Source organism: Staurois parvus, unplaced genomic scaffold, assembly GCF_062004578.1.
Source record: "Staurois parvus isolate SC_StPar_1 unplaced genomic scaffold, SC_StPar_1.0 ptg000552l, whole genome shotgun sequence".
In the NCBI taxonomy this organism is placed as follows: domain Eukaryota; kingdom Metazoa; phylum Chordata; class Amphibia; order Anura; family Ranidae; genus Staurois; species Staurois parvus.
The window spans coordinates 1,679,907-1,707,498 of NW_028318348.1; the positions used below are offsets into that span (position 1 = coordinate 1,679,907).

Sequence of the window (27,592 nt, forward strand, 5' to 3'; positions counted from 1 at the left end):
TCAGTGCCCGCTGTGTCCTTCGGACACAGTGGAACACCAATCGTCGGACGGGACCTCTGTGCGAGGTCCTGATCATGTGATTGCTGATTGGCCAATCAGTGATCACACGCAGAGTAGTAAGCAATGATGTCACTTCTGACATCATTGCTTACTACGTGTGAAATCTGTGAACGATCACAGAGGTCACATAGTACAAGGCTATTCACAACAGCCTTGTACCATGTGACAAGCTGCGACCAATCACAGCTCACACAGTCGTTCTCAATGGCTGAAAGAATGCAGCCAGAGAGAAGGAGAAATTATTGTTTTTACAGCCTTTATGGGTGTAAAAGAAATCAGTGTAAAAAAAAAAAAAATCTTCATCACCCCCCACAAGTAGTACAGTGTGTCACTATGGTGACACTGTGCTGCTAGGATGACAGTATGTAAAAAAAAAACCCATAAATAATAATATAAAAAAAAAAAAAAATGTAAAAAAAAATTTAAAAATTATTATAATTTTTGGTTATAAACTAATTTGGGTTATTTTTTTTTTTTACTAAAAAGATAGCTGAATATATTTTGGCCAAGATTTATGAAGAAAGATTATTTATTTGCAAAATGTTATAAGAAAAACACTTTAAAAAAAAAAAATAAAGCTTTATCTGTCTCAAATGCTAAAAAATGAATATGGGTACAGTGTTGCATGACCGCGCAGTTGTCATTCAAAGTGCGATAGCGCTGAAAGCTGAAAATTGTCCTGGACAGGAAGGGGGTGAAAGTGTCCGGACTGGAAGTGGTTAATAAAGGGGATTACTTAAAGTTAATACCAGGTAAGGCAAAGAAGGGAATTTGGATGGTAGCATAGATTCCTGCATGATTATTCCCTTGTATTGTGGAGTACTGAAACTTCCACATTGAGGCCATTCCTTATTTTATCCTTGTCCTCACTGACATCATTGCCAATCTTCCTTTTCCTTTCTTCAAGCACCCCAACTCTCCTTTTTTCCCTTATCATATTCATCCTCTTCCTCCTGCTGCTTCTTGGCATTCTGGATACTGGTAGAGTAACAACATGGAAATTGAAGTGCCAAACCACTGCTTAGAGGTCCAGATAAAACTTTATTACAGTAAAAGTCAAGAGGACAATCCAAAAGGTGACCAATGTGTTTCAGTCGTCTTGAATGACAGCAATATTACTAGACTAGAAGTGAACTGGGTGTGTAATGTTATTTCTTCCGGTGTGATTACAGGCGCAGGCCTTGTCAACAGCTGGTATGGGCTGCAAGTTCACTTCTAGTCTAGTCACATTGCTGTCATTCAAGCCCTGATTAGAGGGTTCTCTTGGACCCTCAAAACTTGTTGGATACTCTTTGGATACTTCAGCAGGGAAGCCAGTTGGAAAGGGATATGGTGAGATTAGTGGAGGAGGAAGCAGAGGGAAAGGGTGCAGAAGCAGCCTTAGAAAGACAAGTGGCTGCTCTGTGCCTTTGAGGAGGAAGAGCACAAGGGTGCATTATCAGACCCAAATTAAAATTGCTGATGTGCACCCATGATGTGGAGTTGGAGGAAAAGGCTACATTAGAAGTCCATAAAATGGCCCTATGCACCCATGATGTGGAGGTGGAGATAAAGGCTACATTAGAAGTCCATAAACTTGGCCCTATGCACCCATGATGTGGAGGAGGAGGAAAAGGCTACATTAGAAGTCCATAAAGATGGCCCTATGCACCCATGATGTGGAGGTGGAGGAAAAGGCTACATTAGAAGTCCATAAACATGGCCCTATGCACCCATGATGTGGAGGTGGAGGAAAAGGCTACATTAGAAGTCCCTAAACATGGCCCTATGCACCCATGATGTGGAGGAGGAGGAAACGAGAGCAACCGTCAGGTGCAAAAAAACATGCCTGCTATGCACCCTTGAGATAGAGAAGAGGGAAAAGGCTACAAGGCTCAAAAGCATTCCATAAAATAGGCTGGTGTGGACCCTTGACAAGAAGGAAAAAGGTGCATTAGCAGGCCCAAAACAGGAGGCTAATATTTGCACTTTGAGGAGAAGAACTAGGCCAGAAATTTCTACTAGATTTTATGGGAGGGGTAGCAGTGAAAAGAAATAGACCAAAATTATATTGTAAATATGTAAATAATGTGTGAAAATAATGTATATGGCAGAAACAAAAACGTCAAGTCTTTGACAGCTAAGAATCAGATATGGACTCCCTCTGTAGGTTTTCCCATTGAAGGAAGATATGGGGAAGGGTAGGCAGCCTATGGTCAAGGGAACATGTTAATGCTTTTTGCAGATGCCTGTCCCATCCCCCATCCATATAATTTCCTTCCTTCTCTTTATGCTGCCTGCCCTTTCACCAGTGCTATAGAAGGGTGGGGGGGGCCCAATTTTATTTTTGCTACACACCTTTTCTAAAATGCCAGAACCATATTATTCTTCATCACTGCCAGCACCACAACCTTCTTCTTACTATTGTTGATTTAGGAGAAGAGAAGGAAGAGGAAAAACAGGGTGCATTAGCAGTCCATCTAAAAAATGGCTGCTATGGAGGAGGAGCAAGGGGATAAAATGGTGCATTAGCAGCACTATTAAAGACAGTGGCAGCTTGCTCCCCTAAGGAACATGGAGGAACACAATGATGCATTAACAGCACTTTAACCACATCCCGCCCAGCCACTGTAGAAATACAGCGGCAGGGAGGCACGGCTGGGCAAAACCACATTTTAAAACGTGTGTTTTTAAAACAGGTAGGGGGCGCGCGCCGCCGCCCTACCTGTCCCACCGATCACGGCTGCGGATGTCAGTCGCCGGGTCACAGCCGGTCGTTACCGGCTATGTCCCGACGATTAGCGGCAATCACTGACAGAGAGCAGGGCTGCAGTAGCTGTGCTTTCTGTCTGTTCCCTGACAGCTCCTGACACGCTGATCGGGACAGAAGAGTTTATCTGTCCCTATCAGTGGTGTTCCCTGCAGTACACACCCCCGCCCCCTAGTAAAACACTCCCCTAACACAGTTAACCCTTTCACTGAATAATAAAGTTAACCCCTTCCTCCACAGTGCCATTAGTAGTGTCAGAGGCGGTTTTTTTGCACTGATCACTGTATTGGTGTACTGTAAGGGACTATTTACCCATTTGTCACTGGGGATGTCAGTGACCCCAAGTCAGTTCCCCCCCAGTGTCAGAATGTCCGCCGCATTTCCGCAATAAGTCACTGATCGCCGCCTAAGTCGCTCATCGCCGCCATTATTAGTATAAAAAAATTTTTAAAATCCGAGTATCTTTCCCGCCATTTGTAAACGCTATAACTTTCACGTAAACCAATTAATTTACACATATTGGGTTTTTTGTAGCAAAGACATGTCGCAGAATAAATTTTGGCAGAAATTTATAACTAAATTTGATTTTTAAATTTTTTTTTACTGGACATGTTTTATATCAAAAAGTCCAAAATATGTTTTTTTTCCTCCAAATTGTCAGCCTTTTTTTTTATAGCGTAAAAAATAAAAAACGCACAGGCGATCAAATACCACGGAAAGAAAGCTCAATTTGTGGGGAAAAAAAAGGATGTAAATTTCATTTATGTACCGTATTGCATGACCGCGCAATTGTCCGTTAAACTAGCGCAGCGCTGTATAGCAGAAAAATGGCGTAAATTACAGTATTTATACCATAGTTTGTAGACGCTATAACTTTCACACAAAGCAATCAATATACACTTATTGAGATTTTTTTACCAAAAACATGTAGCAGAATACATTTTGGCCTAAATTTATAACTAACTTTGAGTTTACTATATATTTTTTATAGCTGAAAGTAAAAAATATCGTTTTTCTTCAAAATTTTTGGTCTTTTTTTGTTTATAGCGTGAAAAATAAAAAAGTGCTCAGGTGATCAAATACCACCAAAAGAAAGCTCTATTTGTGTGAAAAAAAGGATGTAAATTTCGTTTGGAAGCAGCATTGCATGACCGCGCAATTATCAGTTGAATTAGTGCAGCGCCGAGTAGTAAAAAGAGGCCTGGTCATTAAGGGGGGTAAATCCTCAGGAGGGCAAGTGGTTAAAAAGAAGTTGGCTGCTAGGTGCCCTCATCCCTAATTACAATCAATGTGCTAGAGAAAGCAGGAAGTTAGTCCTAATTTGGAGGTACGTTTTAGGCAGCTGTTATTTTATTAATGTTTTTGACAGTTGAACAAACTATATTCCATTAATGATATACTACATACTTTAATTAATTTCTATTTACTTATGTTTCATAGATAAGCTATGGTGCAACTGAGCAAAAATTATGTGACAAACATTCCTACCCATTTTTTTTTCGAACTATCCATAATTTTTCTATTTATGTTCAAATAATTTCAGCTTTGTTAAAACATTTTTCCTGGAACTGGGTTGACATTATCACCAGTAAGGATGAGAACGGGGTAAGTGAATATCAACTTCTCACCTCAAATCTTCAAAGTTTGGGCATCTGTGTTAAGCACACATACTGGATAGAGACCTTTCAACATGCAGCTGATGAGAAAAGAACTGTAGCTAAACCAGTCAAACAAGGAAATCCAACCAAGACATCATCTTCACATATTGTTATATTTTGTGGAACAATAAGTTATGCCTATATTTACACTATAATTATAAAAAGAGGGTATTTCAGAGAGAAGACTTTTATTTTTCCTCCATACATAATGGCAAATGTGGGCCTATTTCACAATTTATGCAAAACAGTTAACTGTAGTTTGGGACTATTGCCAACATTATTTCCTGACTATATAAACCAGCCTTATAGTCACATGGGTGTTATTAATGGAGAAGAACTAAACCATTTCCTCTTGAGGATCCATCCTTCCATACATCCAGAAGACAAGTTACTTGAAGATCTCTGGGTGCTATACCACCATTGTTTATCACCATCCCCTCTAAAAAATGATCTGATGGAAAAGTTATTTGGTATAAAGCTGCATAACTGCAGCGGGAAGGAGAGAATAAAGGATATTCCACATGTTGTATCAAGTGTTGGGTCTAATACTATCTACTATGCTGTAAACGCCATGATTAAGGCAATATCAGACATGCATTCATATTTAAAAGCAAAACCCCCTGAAAATATCCTAAATGTTAAAGAATATAGACACAAGGTAAATATATATATATATAGTGAAATGGGATAGTTAGCTTTCATGGTAGATGCGTTATTTTCCACGGCAGACAGGAACTATTTTTAAGGGCTTGGTAGCCCACTTTTATTTCAAAGAAAGCAAATGTTCACAAACTAATTACCTCCCATGCAGGGGATCTTCTTCAACAGAAATCCTTACAATGGAAAATGCCAAGCCACCCAGCTCATAAGCTCACTCAGCTTCAATTGCAGTACCTCTCCTGGCTCTCTAGTCTTTAGTCACAGCACCTTGCTGTAAGGCCCACCTCAAGCCTATGGATGGGGGTTCTCCTGACACCCTGATAGGAGCCAATCTGACTCCTGGAACTGAGACCTTCTGTCTCCTGGCTTCTGGCTGGGCTCTCTGACCCTCAGCAAGACCTTCCATCTTCCCACACTGAGAGTAGTCTCCAACTAGGAGCCCTGAGCTATCCTCAAATCTGAGTATTGAACGATACTGCACAGTTGTGTAGTCAGAAAGGTTGCAGGTGTCTAGCAAAACCCGGACACAAGATTGAATGTTCTGATCCTGAGCTGCAGGGTCCAGAGAAAGCCAAGCTCATAGCTTTCTCTGCCCAGAGACACTAGTCTGGAACATCGCATTCACCCTAAATGAGAATCCTGTGTCGCATTTTCCTATCTTTTCACAGTTGAAGGAAGACCGAGGGTTGGGCCCACAGATTCAGAGGGTACACGATGCCACACAGACACAGACAGCAGTTCTTTTAAAACAATTACGTTTACTGAACAGTTATAGTAATCATGTAGCTGAGCATACGTGAACAGAATGATAACAGCGCATAACCATACAGTAAGAATAATACTGTCTAAGACTAACCTCGTACTTGCTGACTTTTCCCCAATGTCCAGAAAGCAGCCTGGCTGCGCCTAAATGTTCCTGAGCAAGATATAACGTTGGGGTGCACCCTAAGTATTGCGCAATACTATTTGTAATCCAAAGGAAAGTGGAGTATGTCTCTTGTAACTTTCTGGTATATCCAAAATGTCACTGACCACGTGTGGTGCGATGTGCTGCGGCAAAGCCGCACTTACGGTTCCCTGGCAGGCTCTTGGTGCTTTCTCCTGACCCACTCCGGAACCGGACCATACAGTCACTTGTTTCCTGGCCTCGTTGTGGACCTTCCTTAGGTGCCCTCGCCAGATTCCACTGTGAGCCGTAAATCCTCTTCCAGGCCCCACACAGATTCTCCAGACATCCTCAGCATCCAACAGCCAGACCCAGACTCCACTTCCTCCTCAGCACAGGAACTCCTCCCCTTCCCATAGAGTTTGTGATGCAGTAAGTCATTTCTTAATTGCAGCCTCAAACCTGCATTTACAGTTCACTATGACCCTTCTGAGGGTCCTACTCGGCCCCTAAATTAGTATTCATTAAACTTTATAGGGTAAATAAGCATTTATCTTATCTTAGCAAGTCACTACAAAATCGATTCTTGTACTTTGCTGCCATCTACTGACCAAAGAGCATATTGCAGTTTAACATTACACACCAGTATTAATCCATGCGTCACACTCTTACACAGTGACAGAGTCTCCTCCTGTCACAATATATATATATATATAAATGTATATATTTGTAAACAAGATTCATAAAGATGTACCAATGTGTTTAATCTCGTTTGGAGGGGACTGTTGTTTCGGGAGGCATACTGATAAGACCTCGAAGAACTGCACCCTTGTAATTGAGCTGTGATTGGACAAATAGGATCACAGACAAAAAGTGCAGAGCCAGTGAAAATGGCTCTGTACCAAGTGATTGATTTTACCAATCATAACATCACAACATGTAATCTAAGGCTGCTGTGAGCAGCTTTGTCTCATTTACTGGGTGGTGATTAGGAAGATGATATCACGCCTCCTGACAACCCCTCTACTCTCATTCACGCCCTTTGCAGTATATGGCAGTCCCATACTGTCTCTGATCTCACTTGTAGTTTAACCTCTCATCTCTTTTATCCAGAACACCTGTAGCTGAACCCCATCATCTCCATCCTCTCATTTTATGTGAACTGTACAATAAAGTGATATCAAAGGCATTTTTAAAAAAATAACAAGCAGTTATACTTACCTGCTCTTTGCAATTGTTTTGCACAGAGCATCCCCAATCCTCCTTTTCTCAGGTCCCCTGCTGCCACCATGGCAAGCCGCTTGCTATGAGGGAATGCGTGCATGCTGGCTCCTGAGCCCTGCTCTGTGTGCCTATAAAACACAGAGCTAATGGTTTCCGCTGTTGTCTCTCAGCCAATGAGGTGACAGAGACCTGGGAGAGCAGCCACTATCATGCACATCACTGGATCGCGATCAGGCTAAGGTAAGTATTGGGGGGGGGGGGGGGGGGTTCTACCAGGGGAGCTTCAAACTTAAGGTTTTTACCTTCATGCATGTGATGTGTGAATTTAAAAAAACTTTCAGCCTATAAAACCATTTTAATCCATTCTCCTCCTAATCCCCATACATTTAATTTATCTAGTGTACCATTACCAAGATCTATGTTTTATCTCTCTGAATAGTTTTGATTTCCTAAAAACATGGCACTGATAGGTGGCACTGACTAGCATTGATAGGTGGCACTGACTAGCATTGATAGGTGGCACTGACTGGCACTGATAGGTGGCACTGAAAGGCAGCTCAGAAAGGCACTGATATGTGGCACTGATGGGCACTGATATGTGGCACTGATGGGCACTGATATGTGGCACTGATGGACACTGGCAGGTAGCATTGATGGGCACTGACAACTGACATTGATGGACACTGACAGGTGGCACTGCTGGGGCTACCCTGATCATCAGTGCCCTGATGATCAGTGTAGATGTCCCCTCTGAGGAATGCCGATTACCGGCTCTCCTCTCCTCTTGAGCTGTCAGCGCGAAAGCTCAAGAGGAGAGAAATTCCGATAACCGGCATTTCCTTATTTACATGAGATCAGCTGTGATTGGACACAGCTGATCATATGACCGAGCCGACGTCTTCGAGGGTCACAGCACACCACCGATCTCCGCGTGTCCCCAGAACCACACACGCGCAGTTAGAGTGGGAGGACGTCATATGATGCCCTCCCAGAACGAGAGAACCGCCTTGCGCCCATCATTTCCTCATATGGCGGGCGGGAGGTAGTTAATAACACTGAGGGCCAGGGGTGGATCATCTATCACCTTTCAGCTTACCCAGTGTCCATAGAAGTGAGACATCTGTAGCAGGAAGCAAAGGCAGGAGCACCTCCAGGGGTGGGCTGAAAACACATGGAGCCCCCATGCAATTGGATATCATGGGGCCCCCTGTGTCCCTGCCCACACTTAAGCTACACCTACACAAAGCCCCACCTACATATTGCACTGCCCACATTACATTCATTAGTCACAGAATGTCTCTACACTATGTTAAAAATATATGTTTATGTATTAAAACGCAAGTGATCACGTATACCACAGAAAGCATTTTGGTTATGAGTAAGGCTCATGTTCACAGTTCAAAGTTCGAAAAGTCCTTTCTAGGAATATCATTTCATTTGTGTCAACAGCAACTGTAATTGCTGTTTAGCTGCTTCCTGTAAGAAAATGGGTGGCGTGTGTATAAACATCTAATATCATAAACAGTAATATACAATATACATAATAATATAAGTCAACACCTACTTCTAGCAGTTCAATAGGGGAGGGCCAGGAATTAAATACCCATAACAAATAGTGATGGGCCGAACAACCCCCTGTTCCGTATGTGGCAAAACATTCAAATCTACAGAATGTTCAACCGTGAACTTGAAACACAAACAATCTACTGAGCAGTTTCTTACTGCTGACAGCCGATTGTAGTGTGTACAAGAGAATTGTAGGCATTGCCCGAAAATTAAATAAAATTAAAAAAAAAATGGTGTGGGGGGTCCCCCCTCCCACACATACCAAGCCCTTGGGGTCTGGTATGGATTTCGAGGGGAACCCCCACACCAAATTTTATTTTTAAAATGGTATGGGGTCCTCCCAAAATCCATACCAGGCCCTTATCCGAGCATGCAGTCCAGAAGGTCAGGAAAGGAGGGGATGAGCGAACGCCCCCCCCCCCCTCCTGAACCATACCAGGCCACATGCCCTCAACATGGGGAGGTGCTTTGGGGCAGGAGGGGCTTCCCCCAAAGCACCTTGTCCCCATGTTGATGGGGACAAAAGCCTCTTCCCCACAACCCTGGGATGTAGTTGTGGGGGTCTGCAGATGGGGGGCTTATTAGAATCTGGAAGCCCCCTTTAACAAGGGGGGCCCCAGATCCTGCCCCCCAACGTGAGTGGGTATGAGGTACTCATTCTTGCTCGCAACACCGGCTCCTGCCTGTCAAGGTCCTACCTTTTCCCAGAGGTTATGTTACTCCATGTGCTGGCATCCATCTTTGATTTCTGCTGAGCATGGTGGGAATCTTTTATGCCTTCAGGTCTCTGAGGTCCATTCCCCAGAGGGGTGTGGCTGAGTACATATAAGCCTGTGATCCACACATGCTCTTTGCACTTGTGTCTTGTGTCTTTGTCTTCCTACAGCTCTGTGTATACGCTCGTGACTCTTCTGGTATCTGACTCGGCTTGTGATTAAGACCATTCTCTGTGTTTTCCTTCGATCTGACCGTCCGTTGCTGAACCCGGCCGTGACCTGTGATTCTCTGTCTACTGTTCTGTACCGTTTTGTCCCGTTGTTGTCGACCCGGCTTGCCTGACTAAGCTATTGTCATTCTCACCAGCTACACGCCATTGGCGGCGGCCATTACCGCAGCCGGGGTGTCTCAGGGGCCGTGACCTGGTTCCTGGCTGCATCAAGTCCATCCCCACCATCAGGGGCCCTGGTGAAGGGCAGCCTGGGACTTAGACTCCGCGCCCTGAGGGACTTCGGTCTGTTGGTGGTGGGGATTTACTTCAAATTAATACCCCACGCTTTTCCGACTGAGAGGTCAAAGGTGGGTTTCCTAATATCGCTACTCTCAGACAAGGCCTTGGCCTGGGCGAATCCTTTATGGGAGAGGAATGACCCAATGATTCACGAGTTTTCCGGTTTTGTCGATGCCTTCCGTAGGGTATTCGACGTACCGGCTCGCTCCGCCTCGGCTGCCAAGCTGCTCATGTCTATGCATCAGGGTTCACGGACCGTTGCCGAGTACGCCATAGAGTTTCGTACCCTGGCAGCAGAGGTGGGTTGGAACAATGAGGCTCTGGTGGCTGCGTTTTCTCAGGGTCTTTCTGATGCATTGAAGGATGAGATCGCAGCCAAGGAATTGCCTGTGGAGCTGGAAGCACTAATTTCCTTTCTGATCCTGATTGATACCAGGCTCAAGGAGAGGCCTTCACTCAAGGAACACCTGCGGAGGCCTTCCAATCGACTGGCACCTGCGTTTTCTGTCCCACCCGTTCCTCCCTCTCCTCCCACGCCTCCTGGGGATAGATTGTCTGGTGGTGAGCCCATGCAGCTGGGTTTTGCTCACCTTTCCGAGGGAGAGCGGGCTGCTCGGCGTTGGGAGGGTCGCTGCCTGTACTGTGGTCTTGGTGGGCACTTTCGGCAGTCCTGTCCAGTCCGTCCGGGAAACACTCGCACCTGAGATCCTGTCGGGGACAGATCTTGGGTGGAGTCTCCTCGTCCCCGGCGTTCCGCAGAGATAAGCCACTGATCACCATTGTCCTCTATTGGGCGGAGGGCTCGGTGACGGCCCAGACGTTGGTAGATTCTGGGGCCGGCGGGTTGTTTATGGACAGCTCGTTTGCTGCCCAGCACTCCATTCCCCTGCAGGCTCGAGTTACCCCATTGGTTCTCGAGGCGATAGATGGCAGGCCCCTGCAGCCACCGCAGGTTACCCACGAGACTATGCCAGTTGAAGTAGCTATTGGGGCTGTTCACAGGGAGTTGGCCTGTTTCCAGGTGATTTCTTCTCCGCACTATTCGGTGGTTTTGGGGTATCCCTGGCTCCAGATGCACAATCCAACCTTCAATTGGCAAACAGCCGAGATACTCTCGTGGTCTCCACAGTGTGGGGCCGGGTGCATCCGTGGGCCGGTTAAGGTGTTGTGTGCCTCCTCGGACTCTGCGTTGCCCACTGATTATGGGGAGTACCAGGACGTGTTTGATAAGGTACGCGCTGGTGCCTTACCTGCTCATCGTCCTTACAACTGCGCCATATCCTTGCAACCCGGTGCCACTCCTCCGCGTGGCAGGGTGTATCCTCTCTCAGTTGCGGAGAATAAGGCCATGGAGGAGTACGTTGCGGATGCGGTTTCCCGGGGGCACATTCGTAAGTCTACTTCCCCAGCAGGAGCGGGCTTTTTCTTTGTAAAGAAGAAGGGTGGTGAATTGAGGCCTTGCATTGATTATAGGGGTCTTAATCGAATCACCACTAAGAATGCCTACCCGGTTCTCTTGATTACTGAGTTGTTCGACCGCCTTAAGGGGGCAACAGTCTTTACCAAACTTGACCTTAGGGCGGCGTACAACCTCGTACGGATCAAACAGGGGGATGAGTGGAAGACCGCGTTTAACACCAGAACCGGTCACTACGAATACCTGGTGATGCCCTTCGGATTGTGTAACGCGCCCGCGTTTTTTCAGGAATTCATAAATGATGTCCTTCGTGATTTGTTGCAGCAGTGCGTGGTAGTTTACTTGGATGACATCCTGGTTTACTCTGCCTCCATGGAGTCCCATATCCAGGATGTCAAGCAGGTGCTGCAACGATTACGTGAGAACAAACTTTTTTGTAAACTTGAGAAGTGCGAATTCCATCGATCCCAAGTTGCCTTTTTAGGCTACATCATTTCTGCGGAGGGATTCTCCATGGACCCTCAGAAGGTTTCGGCGGTTCTGCAGTGGCCTCGTCCCAATGGTCTTCGGCCCATTCAGCGCTTTTTGGGTTTTGCCAACTACTATCGGAAGTTCATCAGGAACTTCTCCACGCTGGCAAAGCCTCTCTCAGACCTAACCAAGAAGGGCAGTAATCCTCACGAGTGGCCATCCGAGGCCATCGTAGCTTTCGAGGCTCTGAAATTCGCCTTCGCTTCGGCTCCGATACTGTCTCATCCCAATCCTGGATTGCCCTTCGTCCTTGAGGTTGATGCATCCGAGACGGGAGTAGGCGCTCTCCTGTCTCAATGTCGGTCGCCCGATGGACCCCTACTTCCCTGTGGGTTCTACTCCAGGAAGCTTTCCTCTGCAGAGTGCAACTACCAGATTTGAGATAGGGAGTTGTTGGCAATCATTCTGGCTCTCAAGGAATGGAGGCACCTGCTCGAGGGCTCCGCGGTTCCGGTCCTCATTCTTACCGATCATAAGAACCTGACTTATTTTTCAGAGGCCAAAAGATTGACACCCCGTCAGGCCAGATGGGCCTTGTTCTTGTCGCAGTTCAACTATGTGGTCTCCTATTTGCCTGGTTCCAAGAATGTCAGGGCTGATGCATTATCGCGGCAATACTCTGAGTTGTCCAGGGAGGACTCTGAGCCAACCTCGGTCATACCTCCAGATCAGATCCTGGCTGCCATTCGCACCAGTCTGACTTCTCCCCTTGCGGAGCAGATTTTGGCAGCTCAAACTGACGCTCCTCCCGAGAGACCGGAGGGTAGATGTTTTATACCCGAGGGGTTGCGCACCCGTCTGCTGCGTACCTACCATAACTCCAAAACTGCCGGGCATCCGGGGAGGAACCAGTTGTCTTGGGTCATCTCTCGGTTGTTCTGGTGGCCAACTCTCCGTGCCGACATTGCCTCTTATGTAGCGGCATGTTCGATCTGTGCCCAGAATAAATCTCCACGGCATCTTCCAATGGGTCTTCTGCAACCCATTCCCAATGGGGAGCATCCTTGGTCACACCTGGGCATGGACTTTATTGTAGACCTCCCTGTGTCTCGGGGTCATACGGTCATCCTCATGGTCGTCGATCGTTTTTCCAAAATGTGCCATTGTATTCCACTCAGGAAATTACCAACAGCGCAAGAACTGGCCACGGTCTTTTCCAGGGAGATTTTTCGCCTGCATAGGTTGCCCAAGGTGATTGTCTCGGACCGCGGGAGTCAGTTCGTGTCCAGATTCTGGCGCGCCTTCTGCTCCCAGTTGGGTATTAGTCTCTCCTTTTCTTCAGCCTACCGCCCGCAGTCCAATGGGGCTGCGGAGCGTTCCAATCAGGCCTTAGAACAATTCCTTTGGTGTTATATCTCGGACCATCAGGACGATTGGGCCAATCTCCTGCCTTGGGCAGAGTTTGCCAGGAACTCAGCGGTCAACTCCTCCTCCGGGATGTCTCCCTTCATGGCCAACTATGGGTACCAACCCGCGGTATTACCTGAGAGGTTCTCACCACAGGACATTGCGGCTGTGGAGAACCATCTTGCTGCCCTGCGTTCTTCATGGGGGCAGATCCAGAGGGCTTTGAGGGACTCGGCTCAGCGTCAGAAGTTCCAGGCTGATTGCAGACGGTTGCCCGCTCCTTCATACCAGGTCGGCGATCGGGTGTGGTTGTCTACTCGTAACCTCAATCTTCGGGTGCCCACACCCAAACTAGCTCCCCGTTTTGTCGGTCCTTTTCGCATTCTCCGCAAGGTGAATCCGGTGGCCTATGCCCTTGCCCTTCCGCCTGGGATGCGGATCTCCAATATCTTTCATGTATCACTGTTGAAACCTCTGATCTGCAATCGCTTCACTACCTCTCTGCCTCGGCCCCGTCCTATTCGGGTTGACGGTCATGAGGAGTATGAGGTGAGCCGGATCCTGGACTCTCGATTGGTGCGCGGCCGATTACAGTTCCTGGTTCATTGGCGCGGTTATGGTCCCGAGGAGCGTTCCTGGGTTCCTTCCGTGGATGTCCATGCTCCTGCCCTCCTCCGCGCTTTTCATACCCGCTTTCCTCAGAAACCTTTTGTTGAGCCGCAGAGGGCGAGGGGCCCTTGAGGAGGAGGTACTGTCAAGGTCCTACCTTTTCCCAGAGGTTATGTTACTCCATGTGCTGGCATCCATCTTTGATTTCTGCTGAGCATGGTGGGAATCTTTTATGCCTTCAGGTCTCTGAGGTCCATCCCCCAGAGGGGTGTGGCTGAGTACATATAAGCCTGTGATCCGCACATGCTCTTTGCACTTGTGTCTTGTGTCTTTGTCTTCCTACAGCTCTGTGTATACGCTCGTGACTCTTCTGGTATCTGACTCAGCTTGTGATTAAGACCATTCTCTGTGTTTTCCTTCGATCTGACCGTCCGTTGCTGAACCCGGCCGTGACCTGTGATTCTCTGTCTACTGTTCTGTACCGTTTTGTCCCGTTGTTGTCGACCCGGCTTGCCTGACTAAGCTATTGTCATTCTCACCAGCTACACGCCATTGGCGGCGGCCATTACCGCAGCCGGGGTGTCTCGGGGGCCGTGACCTGGTTCCTGGCTGCGTCAAGTCCATCCCCACCATCAGGGGCCCTGGTGAAGGGCAGCCTGAGACTTAGACTCCGCGCCCTGAGGGACTTCGGTCTGTTGGTGGTGGTTGTCGTCAGCCAGTGCGTTACCCTGCCACTAGGCCTACCTGTCCGTTCCACAGCCCTGCCCTGAGACTGCCGTCTGACAGCTGTGCTGCAATGATAGTTCTTAAATACTGTCACAATGTCACAAGAGGTCAGGGTTCACCATCATTCTGTGCTGTGATTGGCCAAAGCATTGCACCTGACCTGCGGTCAGGTGCATTGCTGTGACCAATCACAACGCCCTCTCAGGGCACAGTCATATAGTTCGTGTGTTCAGCGAACACACATAGGGTCAATGTTCGCCTCGAACTTAGGTTCGACTCAAATATTCAGCCCAAATATTACACAAAAAGTACAGAAACAATAATGAGTGCATATACATCGAATACAAAGATTAACAGTAACACCCAATACTATCAATTAATAAAGCCCTTGCACCATACAGGACAAATATCTATAGAATCAAGGATGGTGTATTCAAATTACATAAACTGGATAGATTACTAGCCAGCTTAGCGTACAAAAGTCATATAACTTCATGGAGACAACACTGGTCCCACCAGCTCATTTGCCCTTGAAGACAAAGAGGGATCTTAATTATAATGTACAACATTTGGCTTTGGAATATTAACAAAGTCAGCAAAATACAATCCTTTGCCTTTCTTGAAAAACAGAAGACAGTCACACTGCTCAGTTCACGACCTGGATGGCAATCATACATCTACGCTAAGGCCCATATCTCATATCAATCCTATATAATTATATTAATCATATACATTTTCTTTATTGAATCCCACCTCGATTACTGCAACTCCCTCCTCACTGGTCTACCATTACACAGGCTATCCCCCCTTCAGTCTATTATGAATGCTGCTGCTAGACTCATACACCTTACCAACCGATCAGCGACTGCTGCCCCTTTCTGCCAATCCCTCCACTGGCTTCCACTAACCCAATGTATAAAATTCAAAATACTAACCACAGCTTATAAAGCCATCCACAACACTGCCCCTAGCTACATCACCAACCTCATCCACAGATACCGCCCAAATCGCCCACTCCGCTCCTCCCATGATATCCTCCTCTCTAGCTCCCTCATCACCTCCTCCCACGCTCACCTCCAGGACTTCTCCAGAGCCTCTCCCATCCCTACCACAGCATATCCGGTCAGCCCAAACCCAGTCTGCCTTTAGGCGATCTTTGAAAACTCACTTCTTCAGGGAAGCCTACCCCACCTCCACCTAAGAACTGTACTTGAATCACCTCCGCCAGATCATCCCCCGCAGATATCACCTTTTGTATCACCTCCCCCTTCCTTTAGATTGTAAGCTCCACGAACTGGGCCCTCCTATTTCTTCTGTACTGAAATGTATTGTAATTGTACTGTCTCCCTTATATCGTAAAGCGGCGCTATATAAATCCTGTTTATTAATAATAATAATAATAATAATAATAATATGCATTTTCTCACAGATATATATTTTATTGGTCAATGTAATTTCTTACACTGACCAACCCCCTTGTGTATATATGTTGTATGGGGTTGGGGTTTAAAGTTTCAAGGGTTTTTTTTTGAGGGGAGAAATATATACAGCACCTTCATTTTGGGGTTGAGGCATGTAACTGTGCACCAAAGCACCACATCATTTTCCCTCTAATGTCACAGCTGCCATTAAAGTTAGGCAATCCCCTTTATTGAAAATATCAGGCAGACCTGGAAGGAGAGGCAAATATTTTCATGCAGAGTTAATAGGGGATGAGAAGGTTCTGCAGGACCAAGCAATGGTCAACCACCACCATCTAGAGGCATGGCACATTTGCCTTTTCTCTTTTGAGAGTGGACATGCTATACCTGCAGACAAGGTAGTTGCTCTGTATGTTTATGGCCTGTGCTACACCACAATAGTAGGTTTCCAGCCATCATTGTTTAGGCTATCTCTGCCCTCCACCAACATGTTGAAGGTAATGTGTGCATACCACTGGACCACACTGTCAGTGACAGTGTCCACATGATTACAGACTTGGTCAAGCAAGCATGGACATGAACATTACATATTCTTCATGACACACTAGGACAAATTGCTGGCTGCGGAAAAGGATGCACAATGGGGCTGTCAGGGCTCCCAGGTATGACCAGAGGTGTGTGACTGAAGCAGGGAAACGCAGACCTCAGATATGTTATAAACAATATAATTTATTAACACTAACAGTACAAACATAAACGCAGTGCAATACTAAAACATAATACGGTGCAAACAAACCAAACCAAACCACCCACAGATAACAGTATATACAAGCAAGCGTCGTCAGGCAGGCCGGGTCAATATCAATTGGGCAGGTAGGTACAGGGGGAGCAAGCGGAGAATGGTCGGGGTCACAGGCCAGGTTCAGCAGGTAGCAAGCAGCATAGTACAGAGGGTCAGGCAGAGGGATGGTCCGGGTCACAAGCCAGGGATCAGAACAGGTAGCAAGCAGCGTAGTACAGAGGGTCAGACAGAGGGATGGTCAGGGTCACAAGCCAGGATCAGAGCAGGAGAAATCAGCAAAGGAACAGAAACAGGATGCAGGACAGATACAGGGCCCAGGACAAACACAACACCAAGGCAGAGTCTGCAAGTCTGGCCATCCCTTAAATACCCCAGTATCATCAGTTCCAGGTGTTAGCTGGCTGAAAGGTTGAGTCTCTGATTGCTGGGAGCACCCGCTGGCCAGCCCTGGTACTGCAGATCAAAAGGCAGGTGAGTCCCACCATTGCTGGCCAGTCCATTCCTAACAGGGGCATACCACTCCAGTTAGTGATGCCACTCTGTGCCCTTTACCTAGGTGTTGTTTCAATTACCTGTACCCCTCTTCCTGAATGTCTCATTCTTTGACTCCTCAGAAATTATGCTAATTTCCCTGGAGCCCATGGACTAAATGCTGCCATGCAAAACTGATTATGGCCATACTTGGTCATTGATGTCACCAAGGTTTCCAGACACTGTTTTTACATTCCAGCCACATGAGGGGTATGGTTGTGACAGATGTATTGGAGAGACAATTGTTGTAGCACAGCTTGTCATGGCAGTTAGCCATCAAGGCGCCATTCATTGTATATGATGTTGGTTCTACATCAATGTACAACATGATAATTGTTTAACAAGTGGGGGAGTTATTAGCTAATTCCCACACCCTACCAACCCTCACCCATGACGACTTCCATATCCACGGAACCAAGAATGTGGGGAGGAGTTTTTTGCCCTCATCAACATGGGGACAAGGTGGCTTACATGGAGGGAGCGCTACCTGCTCTATTAGAAACAGTGAGGCAGAGACAGCAGGAGGCATAGGAGGAGGAGGTTTGGGGTATCCTTGGCGAGGTGGAGGAGAAAGGGGGCAAGTGCTCAGGGGGATGTTTCATGCTTTGTGTCTTCAAGTTTGCAGCCTATACCTTTGCTTCAGCACTGTAAAGATGCCAAACAGTGCTTCTGCAGTAGGACCTCAGCTGGCAAATCTTGTTTCTACAAGTTTGGAATCTATTCCAGTACTCAGGCGCTGTAAAAGTGCTACCCAATGTTCTGCAGCTGGATCTCGGCTGCCAGATTTTGAATGCTTGCAACAAAGGAAATACTGCTTTGTTTCTGCAAGTTTGCTGCCTTTCCTGATGAACATTCAAATGTTTGCCACAGTTCAAATTCTGCATTGCACCACAAGGTTTGTAGTTAATGTATATCAAAAAAATACTTTTAAATGAATATTTAAAATGAGAATAAAATCTGCCTTTATCTTTTGCGTTGCAGTCTAATCAAGCTGCTTACATACAGTCCAGCCACTGGATAATATGAGGCTATTATCTCAACCTGCATTGTCTCTCCCTCTTACTTTTGACCCTACCAAGCTTCTTTCATGTTCTCTATTATACAATCATATTTATTTCAAGATGAAACCTGCCTTATCATTCCTTCTTAAATTGCAGCCTACTCAAGCCATTCACTTACTGTCCATCCACTGTACAATATTTGTGGATTGATACACTCTAATTTTTATTTCAGGATAATACCTGCCTCATCGCTCTTTCTCATATCACAGCCTAATGGAGCTGTTTACATACTGTCTGGCCGTATAAAATACTTGTGGCCATTATATCTGAAATAATATACTGTATTGCAGGGCTTAAAATTTCAAGTCTAGACCTACTAGCCAGGCAAAAACCTTACTCTCCACCAGTTGCCCCACCAAACCTTGCCCAGGTCTGCCTCCAACTCCTCGTGTCTCCCTCAGCAGAGGAGAGCGGACTTCTCCTGCACCTGTCCCCTCATTGGCACTGCCAGTGTAATGGCAGTGCAGAAGTTGGAAACTGGAAGTCAGCTTCAAAACGAGGCTTGGAGTGCAAGTGGAATGCAAATCGATCCCCGGGGCCTGGGGATCACATTGCAAGCCACCCGCTCCGTCAATAAATGTGCAGGGCAGTACTGTGCTTGCCAGAAAGGAATTTCCCCTCGCATTTGGCAAGTGGCCGAGCAGAATTTTCAAGCCCTGCTGTATTGGATATTTCAAGATAAAACCTGATTCATCTCTCCCTCCTATATTTCAGCCTTATCCCCCTTATATTGCAGCCTAACCAAGCTGCCTGGAACAAGGATAAAAGCGCAAGTTTCCAATGTTGGGGGTCACTTGTCACTGCTGCTAGTATAACACTATATAGAGTGAAGTTTGTAAGCCCAAGAAAAACAGCACTGTGAATATGTGAAAACAATATCCACCTCCCAAGGAGATATACCTTTATTATCCAAAATGAACTTGTGGTAAAATAAAAAAATCTTTGGTCTGTGCCCGGATTGTGTAGTGGACCATCCGCTCCTCAGCGTTCCCAAGCCGAGAGGGGAGGTTATGCGTGACAGAGCCGGCTGGGGATCATGGTGCTCCGGATGTGACATCACTGTGACCTGGATGAGGGCACCCAAACATCCAAAATCTTTGTTGTAGGTATGAAGGAAATGGCGGGGAACACTGTGTTTATCAGAACCATCTTTTATAAACCTGCGGTGTTCTCCTATATGTTTTCGTAAAGGTTGTATAGAGCGACCCACTTACAATATCTTATTTTGGGTGTTTGGAGGTTGTGGCAATTGAACACGTATAGAAAAAAGATCCCTGGCAGATAACTAAAGATTTTCTCTTTTATGCAAACGGTAGACCTTTTCGATTTTTAAATTGGCCTCAATGGCCCCAAATGGATTGAATGAAGATCTGGAGATCCACAGCATTGTCTAGTTACGTTCTTTAATAAGGATTTATTAGGCACTCTTAGTTTGGTTGTTTGCTCAATTCTTTTAACCTTTAATCTTTCAATATTTTATCTGATTGATTTCTGTATTATTTAATTATTCAATTAATTCTTCATTTAATTATTATAAAGCTTTATTCATTTGTGGCCATTTTATCTTCAATGGGGTTTAGTGACTCAATTTATAGTTCCCTTTTGACAAGAAACAGTAGCATATGCCCCCCCACACCCCTTTTTTTCATTGTTATGTCTTTTTTACTATTTACTCCTTTCTTTACCAATTATGGTTTTTTAGCCTTTTAAAAAAAAAATTTCAAATTGTCTTGTAGAATTTGCGACAGATTGTATAGCTGTAAATGGTGCCATGCAGGGGGACTGTCTGCTCCATACCCGCTTCCCTCCCCCTTTCCATCACTGCCCAGCCTCCTTGCATTTCCTAAACTTGACAAAGCACATGTGCGTGAAATGAATTGTCATGGTTACCAGCCAAGCTTGCGTCTCACATCCAGGACTCAGCTTCCACCTTCATCCAGATTGCGGTGACGTCACATCCAGAGCGCCGCGATCCCCAGCTGGCTTTGTCACACATACTCTCCCCTCTGTTCCCATGGCAGTTTCCAGTGACATTTTTTTGACAATTGCATGCCTATAAGCTTTAAATATGGCCAGAATTGATTTTCAAGATTTGCTACTATAGATTTCAATGGGGTTCACCTTAAAATTTTGGACATTGCTAAGGATTTGATGAGCCCGACAAATTGAACCCTCACATATACAGTTTTTGTGCTTTGTTAATGGATTTATGTAATACAAGTACCACAATAGCTATGCCCCAAGCACTCAGTAAAAATTTAAATAGTAAATTAAAGTGATAAGGCAACGAGATGGCATACATCTCATTGGACTTAAACCATAGCAATCAAGCATATATTACAAAGTGTCTGAATTCCTTGTCAGTGAGACAGCGAAGTCTAACAGAGCCCCAATATCAGTAAAAAGCCAACAAGGGTTTTAATTATTCTCTTTAAAACATCTAAAACATTCAATACATCTAAAACAAAAAGGTTTGGGCTTTGGGTGTCGTTCTACATGGGGATGTAGTTTTGGGTTTAGCCAACTTTAAGAAAGATAACTGTATTCCCCAAACATTAACTTTATTTATTTTTTCTTGAAAGTTACACCATTTTTTGAAGTATGTTGTTATAGAAAATGAAGGTGAGGAGAAATTCTTCTTTAATGAACGTGGAGAAATGAACAGCGATTACATTCTCTGTAACCTGAAGTGTGATTCAGATTCTAACACAGTAAATTTTGTAGGCCGCACCAAATCACATGGTACAAAATTTGAGCTGACACTCCTTGAAAGTTCAATAATCTGGAAGACTGGAGACAAGGTGAGTCAAACTTATTGGGGTTTATTTACTAAAGCTGGAGAGTCCAAAATCAGACTCCCTTCTGCATAGAAACCAATCAGCTTCCAACCTCAGCTTGTTCAATGAAGCTTTGGCAATGAAACCTGGAAGCTGATTGGTTTCTATGCAGAAGGGAGTCTGATTTTGGACTCTCCAGCTTTAGTAAATAAACCCCATTGTGTCTGTGCAGAATACGGTATATCCTAAAACTGTTCAGTTTTTACTGTTCAGGCTAGCGTGGGAGTTACTTTACCGTGTATATTCTTCCCCATCCGTACTGTACTGGAACTAGTTGGCGTTAATGAGGCTTTCTAGCTCTACTCTTTTTCAATATTTACTGCTTTTCTATCTATTTACTCTCTCTCTCCATTCTATATATTGTTATAAAAAAATATATATATAATATATATATAAATATATATATATATATATATATATTCAGTGAGGAACAGAAGTATTTGAACACCCTGCGATTTTGTAAGTTCTCCAACTTAGAAATCATGGAGGGGTCTGAAATTCCCATTGTAGGTGCATTCCCACTCTGAGAGACAGAATTTAAAAAACAAATTCAGGAAATCCCATTGTATGATTTTTAAAGAATGTATTTGTCTTGCACTGCTGAACATAAGTATTTGAACACCTGAGAAAATCAGTGTTAATATTTGGTACAGAAGCCTTTGTTTGCAATTACAGAGGTCAAACGTTTCCTGTAGTTCCTGACCAGGTTTGCACTGCAACAGGGATTTTCGCCCACCCCTCCACACAGATCTCCTCTAGATCTGTCAGGTTTCGGGGCTGTCGCTGAGAAACACGGAGTTTCAGCTCCCTCCAAAGATGTTGTATTGGATTTAGGTCTGGAGACTGGCTAGGCCACTCCAGAACCTTGATATGCTTCTTACGGAGCCACTCCTTGGTTATCCTGGCTGTGTGCTTCCGGTCGTTGTCATGTTGGAAGACCCAGCCACGACCCATCTTCAATGCTCTGACTGAGGGAAGGAGGTTGTTGCTCAAAATCTCACAATAAATGGCCCCATTCATCCTCTCCTTAATATGGTGCAGTCACCCTGTCCCCTTCTCAGAAAAGCATGATGTTACCACCCCAATGCTTCACTGTAGGGATGGTGTTCTTGAGATGCAACTCATCGATCTTTTTCCTCCAAACACGACGAGTGAAGTTTAGACCAAAAAGTTCTACTTTGGTCTCATCTGACCACATGACTTTCTCCCATGCCTCCTCTGGATCATCCAGATGGTCATTGGCAAACTTCAGATGGGCCTGGACATGTGATGACTTGAGCAGGGGAACCTTCCGTGCAATGCATGATTTGAAACCATGACGGCGTAGTGTTCTACCGACAGTGACCTTTGAAACTGTGGTCCCAGCTCTCTTCATGTCATTGAGCAGCTCCTCCCTTGTAGTCCTGGGCTGATTCCTCACCTTTCTTCTCATCAGTGATACCCCACGAGGTGAGATCTTGCATGAAGCCCCAGTCCGAGGGAGACTGACAGTCGTCTTTAGCCTCTTCCATTTTCTAACAATTGCTCCAACAGTTGATCTATTTTCACCAAGCTGCTTGGAAATTGCCCCGTAGCCCTTTCCAGCCTTGTGGAGGTCCACAATTTTGTCTCTGGTGTCTTTTGACAGCTCTTTGGTCTTGCCCATGGTAGTAGTTGGCATCTGACTAACTGTGGGGTGGACAGGTGTCTTTAAAGAGCTCAGACAGGTGCTACTAAGTTAGATTAATGAGTGAAGTAGAGGTGGACTTTTTAAAGGCACAGTAACAGGTCTTTGAGAGCCAGAATTCTTGCTGTTTCTCAGGTGTTCAAATACTTATGTTCAGCAGTGCAAGACAAATAAATTCTTTAAAAATCATACAATGGGATTTCCTGATTTTTTTAAAAAAAATTCTGTCTCTCAGAGTGGGAATGCACCTACAATGTGAATTTCAGACCCCTCCATGATTTCTAAGTGGGAGAACTTGCAAAATCGCAGGGTGTTCAAATACTTCTGTTACTCACTGTATATATAAACACAGTATCTCACAGAAGTGAGTCCACCCCTCACATTTTTGTAAATATTTTATTATATCTTTTCATGTGACAACACTGAAGAAATGACACTTTGCTACAATGTGATGTAGTGAGTGTACAGCTTGTATAACATGTAAATTTGCTGTCCCCTCAATATAACTCAACAAAAGTGAATCCACCCCTAAGTGAAAATGTTCAAATTGGGCCTAAAAGTGTCAATATTTTGTCTGGCCACCGTTATTTTCCAGCACTGCCTTAACCCTCTTGGGCATGGAGTTCACCAGAGCTTCAGAGGTTGCCACTGGAGCCTTCTTCCCCTCCTCCATGACAACAGTTGCTCAATAGAGTTTAGGTCTGGAGACATGCTTGGCCAGTCCATCATCTTTACCCTCAGTTTCTTTAGCAAGGCAGTGGTTGCCTTGGAGGTGGAGATGGAGCCAAATTCAGGGCAATCTTAGAAGAAAACCTGTTAGAGTCTGAAAAAGACTTGAGACTATAGCAGAGGTTCACCTTCCAGCGGGACAATGACCCTAAACATCCAGCCAGAGCTACAATGCAATGGTTTAGATCAAAGCATATTCATGTGTTAGAATGGGCCATTCAAAGTCCAGACTTAAATCCAATGGAGAATCTGTGGCAAGACTTGAAAATTGCTGTTCAGACGCTCTCCATCCAATCTTACAGAAATTGAGCTATTTTGCAATGAAGAATGGGCAGAAATGTCCCTCTCTGGATGTGCAAAGCTTGTAGAGACATCCCCAAAAAGACTTGCAGCTGGAATTGCAGAGAAAGGTGATTCTACAAAGTACTGACTCCGGGGGGCTGAATACAAATGTCGCCACACTTTTCACAGATTTATTTGTAAAAACTTTTGAAAATCATATATAATTTTTCTTTCATTTCACAATTATTTGCCACTTTGTGTTGGTCTATCACATCAAATCCCAATAACATACATCTACTTTTTTGGTGATTATTATTTATTGATTTATTTGTAAAAAAATGTTGAAAACCATTCATCATTCCCCCCAATTTCAAGGCACTGTATTTATATATATATATATATATATATATATATATATATATATATATATATATATATATATACATACACTGCGGGTAATATAAGTATTGAACCTGTCATTTTTCTAAGTAAATATTTCTAAAGGTGCTATTGATGTGCAATTTTCACCACATGTCAGTAACAACCCATGCAATTCATACATCCAAAGAGCCCAAAACAAAAAAAGTTCAGAAATTAAGTTATGTGTAATAAAATTGAATGACACAGGGAAAAAGTATTGAACACATGAAGAAAGGGAGGTGCAAAAAGACATGGAAAGCCAAGACACCAGCTGAAATCTATCAATGATTAGAAAGCAATCCTGCCCCTTGCAAGTGCAAATCAATATTTTAGCTGGTTCATTCTTAAATGATGGCCTATAAAAAGGTGTCTCATTACCAAGGTGTTACACAAGAAACATCACATGATGGACAAAAGCAAAGAGCTCTCTAAAGACCTTCATATCCTTATTGTTGCAAAACATACTGATGACATTGGTTACAGAAGAATTTCTAAATTTCTGAATGTTCCAGTGAGCACTGTTGGGGCCATAATCTGGAAGTGGAAAGAACATAATTTCACCATAAACTAGCCAAGACCAGGTGCCCCTCACAAGATTTCTGACAGAGTGAAAAGAATTATCAGAAGAGTTGTCCAAGAGCCAAGGACAACTTGTGGAGAGCTTCAGAAAGACCTGGAATTAGCAGGTACAATTGTTTCAAAGAAAACAATAAGTAATGCATTCAACCGCCATGGTCTGTATGCACAATCACCACGCAAGACTCCATTGCTGAAGAAAAGCATGCTGAAGCTCATTTAAAGTTTTCTGCACAACATTTAGACATGCCTGTGAAATACTGGGAGAATATAGTCTAGTCAGATGAGACCAAAATTTAGCTCTTTTGATGCCATAATACACACCATGTTTGGAGGTCACATTGCACTGCACATCACCCCAAAAACATCATCCCAACTGTGAAGCATGGAGGTGGGAACATCATGGTGTGGGACTGTTTTTCAGCGGTACTGGCAAACTGCATATCGTTGAAGGAAAGATGAATGGAAAAATGTACCAAGACATTCTTGATAAAAATCTGCTGCCATCTATCAGGATGAAGAAGATGAACCGAGGGTGGACATTTCAGCAACACAATGATCCCAAACACAAAGCCAAATAAAATTTCAGTTGCTTTCAAAGAAAGAAAATAAAGCTGCTAGAATGGCCCAGCCAATCACATGATTTGAGTCCAATAGAAAATCTATGGAAAGAACTAAAAATCAGAGTTCACAGAAGAGGCCCACGGAACCTTCAAGATTTGAAGACTGTGTGGAAGAATGGGCCAAAATCACACCTGAGCTATGCAGCCACTAGTTTCTCCATACAGGAGGGGTCTTGAAGTTGTCATTACCAACAAAGGATTTTGTACAAAGCATTAAATAAATTTCTTTTAGCGTGTTCAGTACTTTTTTTCCTGTGTCATGCGATTTTATTACACAGAACTAATTTCTGAACTTATTTGTTTTGGTTTCTTTGTATGAATGGATTGCATGGGTTGTTACCGACGTGGTGAAAATTTTATATCACGGTTAGAACTGTATATACCTAGAAAAATGGTGACGTGTTCAATACTTATTTTACCTTCTGTATATATGTGTATATATATATATATATATATATATATATATATAAACTTTGTTTCTATTTAATTTGCATATACATACAAAAATTATAATTCTTAACTTTTTTAAATCATCCATGAATTATAACTGTTGAACTCAGAGCACAGTAATGGAAAATGGCTGATATCGTTAAATGTAGGTAATAGTAATGATATCGGTAATGTGGTGACATACAACATGTTTCAATACCTACACAAATTTAGTGTCCCTGTATTTTTCATTTTGGTATATGAAGCAGTTAAAAACATATTTAGATGAGTATATCATTGCATGCCAAAAACGGCCACCTGGAAGAAGGTTTTGATTACCCCGAAACTTGAAAGTATAAAAGAAAGCGATTCACTTTTTAAATTTGCTTTCAAATAGGTATTCAGTGCAGGAACACCTAGTAAGTTGGCCAAATACCCCAAGAAATACCAAAATGTGTTATTTGCGACAATAACATGAAACATTTCCTTTTGTGAGTTAACTCATCTTATATTCTACACAGACGATGAATATACAAATCTTCCTGTAAATCCTCTAACACTAGCAGTAAAGCTTTGACAGGCTTGCCGAGACACAGTTGTGTTAGTTTAACCACTTAATGTCCAGACACTTTCACCCTCTTCCTGTCCAGGCCAATTTTCAGCTTTCAGCGCTGTTGCACTTTGAATGACAATTGTGCGATCATACAACACTGTACCCATATGAATTTTTTAGCATTTTTTTGAGACAGATAAAACTTTATTTTGGAGGTATTTATTCACCACTGGGATTTTATTTTCTTTGCTATGTAAACAAAAATGTACAAACATTTTGAAAAAAAGTGTTTTTTTCTTACAAAATTTTCCAAATAAATAATCTTTCTTCATAGATCAAGGCCAACATTTATTCAGTTATCTTTTTAGTTAAAAAAATATAACCCAAATGAGTTTATAACCAAAAATTATAATTTTTCTAAAAAAATTTTTTATATTTTTATGTTGTTTTTTTTTTAACATACCATCACCCTAGCAGTACAGTGTCACCATAGTGAAGATTTTTTTTTTTTACACTGATTGCTTTTACACCCATAGAGGCTGTAAAAGGAATCATTTCTCCTTCTCTCTGGCTGCATTCTTGCAGCCATTGAGAAATACTGAGTAAGCTGTGATTGGTCACAGCTTGTCACATGGTACAAGGATGTTGTGAATAGCCTTGTACCATGTGACCTCGGTGATCATTCACAGATTTCACACATAGTAAGCAATGATGTCTGAAGTGACATCTTGGCCAATCAGTGATCACATGATCGGGACCTCACACAGAGGTCCCGTACAGCAATTGGTGTTCCGGACACAGCGGGCACTGGATCGTGGTGCCGTGCTCTCCCAGGGAGCGCACACAATCCAAAATGGCGGGCGCCATTTATGAACAGCAACCCGCCCCTGGACTGCCACCGTCTGGCCATTTATATACAGCGGCCGGACAGGAAGTGGTTAACAAAGGTAAACAGGCTGTTCACCTTGCAAGGAAAATTTTCTTTAGCTTTAGCATCATAC

General features: G+C 44.1%; 1 protein-coding gene across 1 annotated transcript in view; it reads left to right on the forward strand.

The window, feature by feature from the left end:
- Positions 1 to 1,054: 1,054 nt before the first annotated feature.
- The window catches only part of LOC149451008 (vomeronasal type-2 receptor 26-like), a 32,332-nt gene continuing 5,794 nt past the window's right edge, over positions 1,055 to 27,592 (forward strand). The window contains exons 1-3 of the mRNA XM_089691152.1: positions 1,055 to 1,136; positions 4,353 to 4,414; positions 21,059 to 21,277. Of these exons, the coding sequence (XP_089547278.1) occupies positions 1,055 to 1,136; positions 4,353 to 4,414; positions 21,059 to 21,277 (363 nt within the window). The remainder of the gene's footprint in view (positions 1,137 to 4,352; positions 4,415 to 21,058; positions 21,278 to 27,592) is intronic.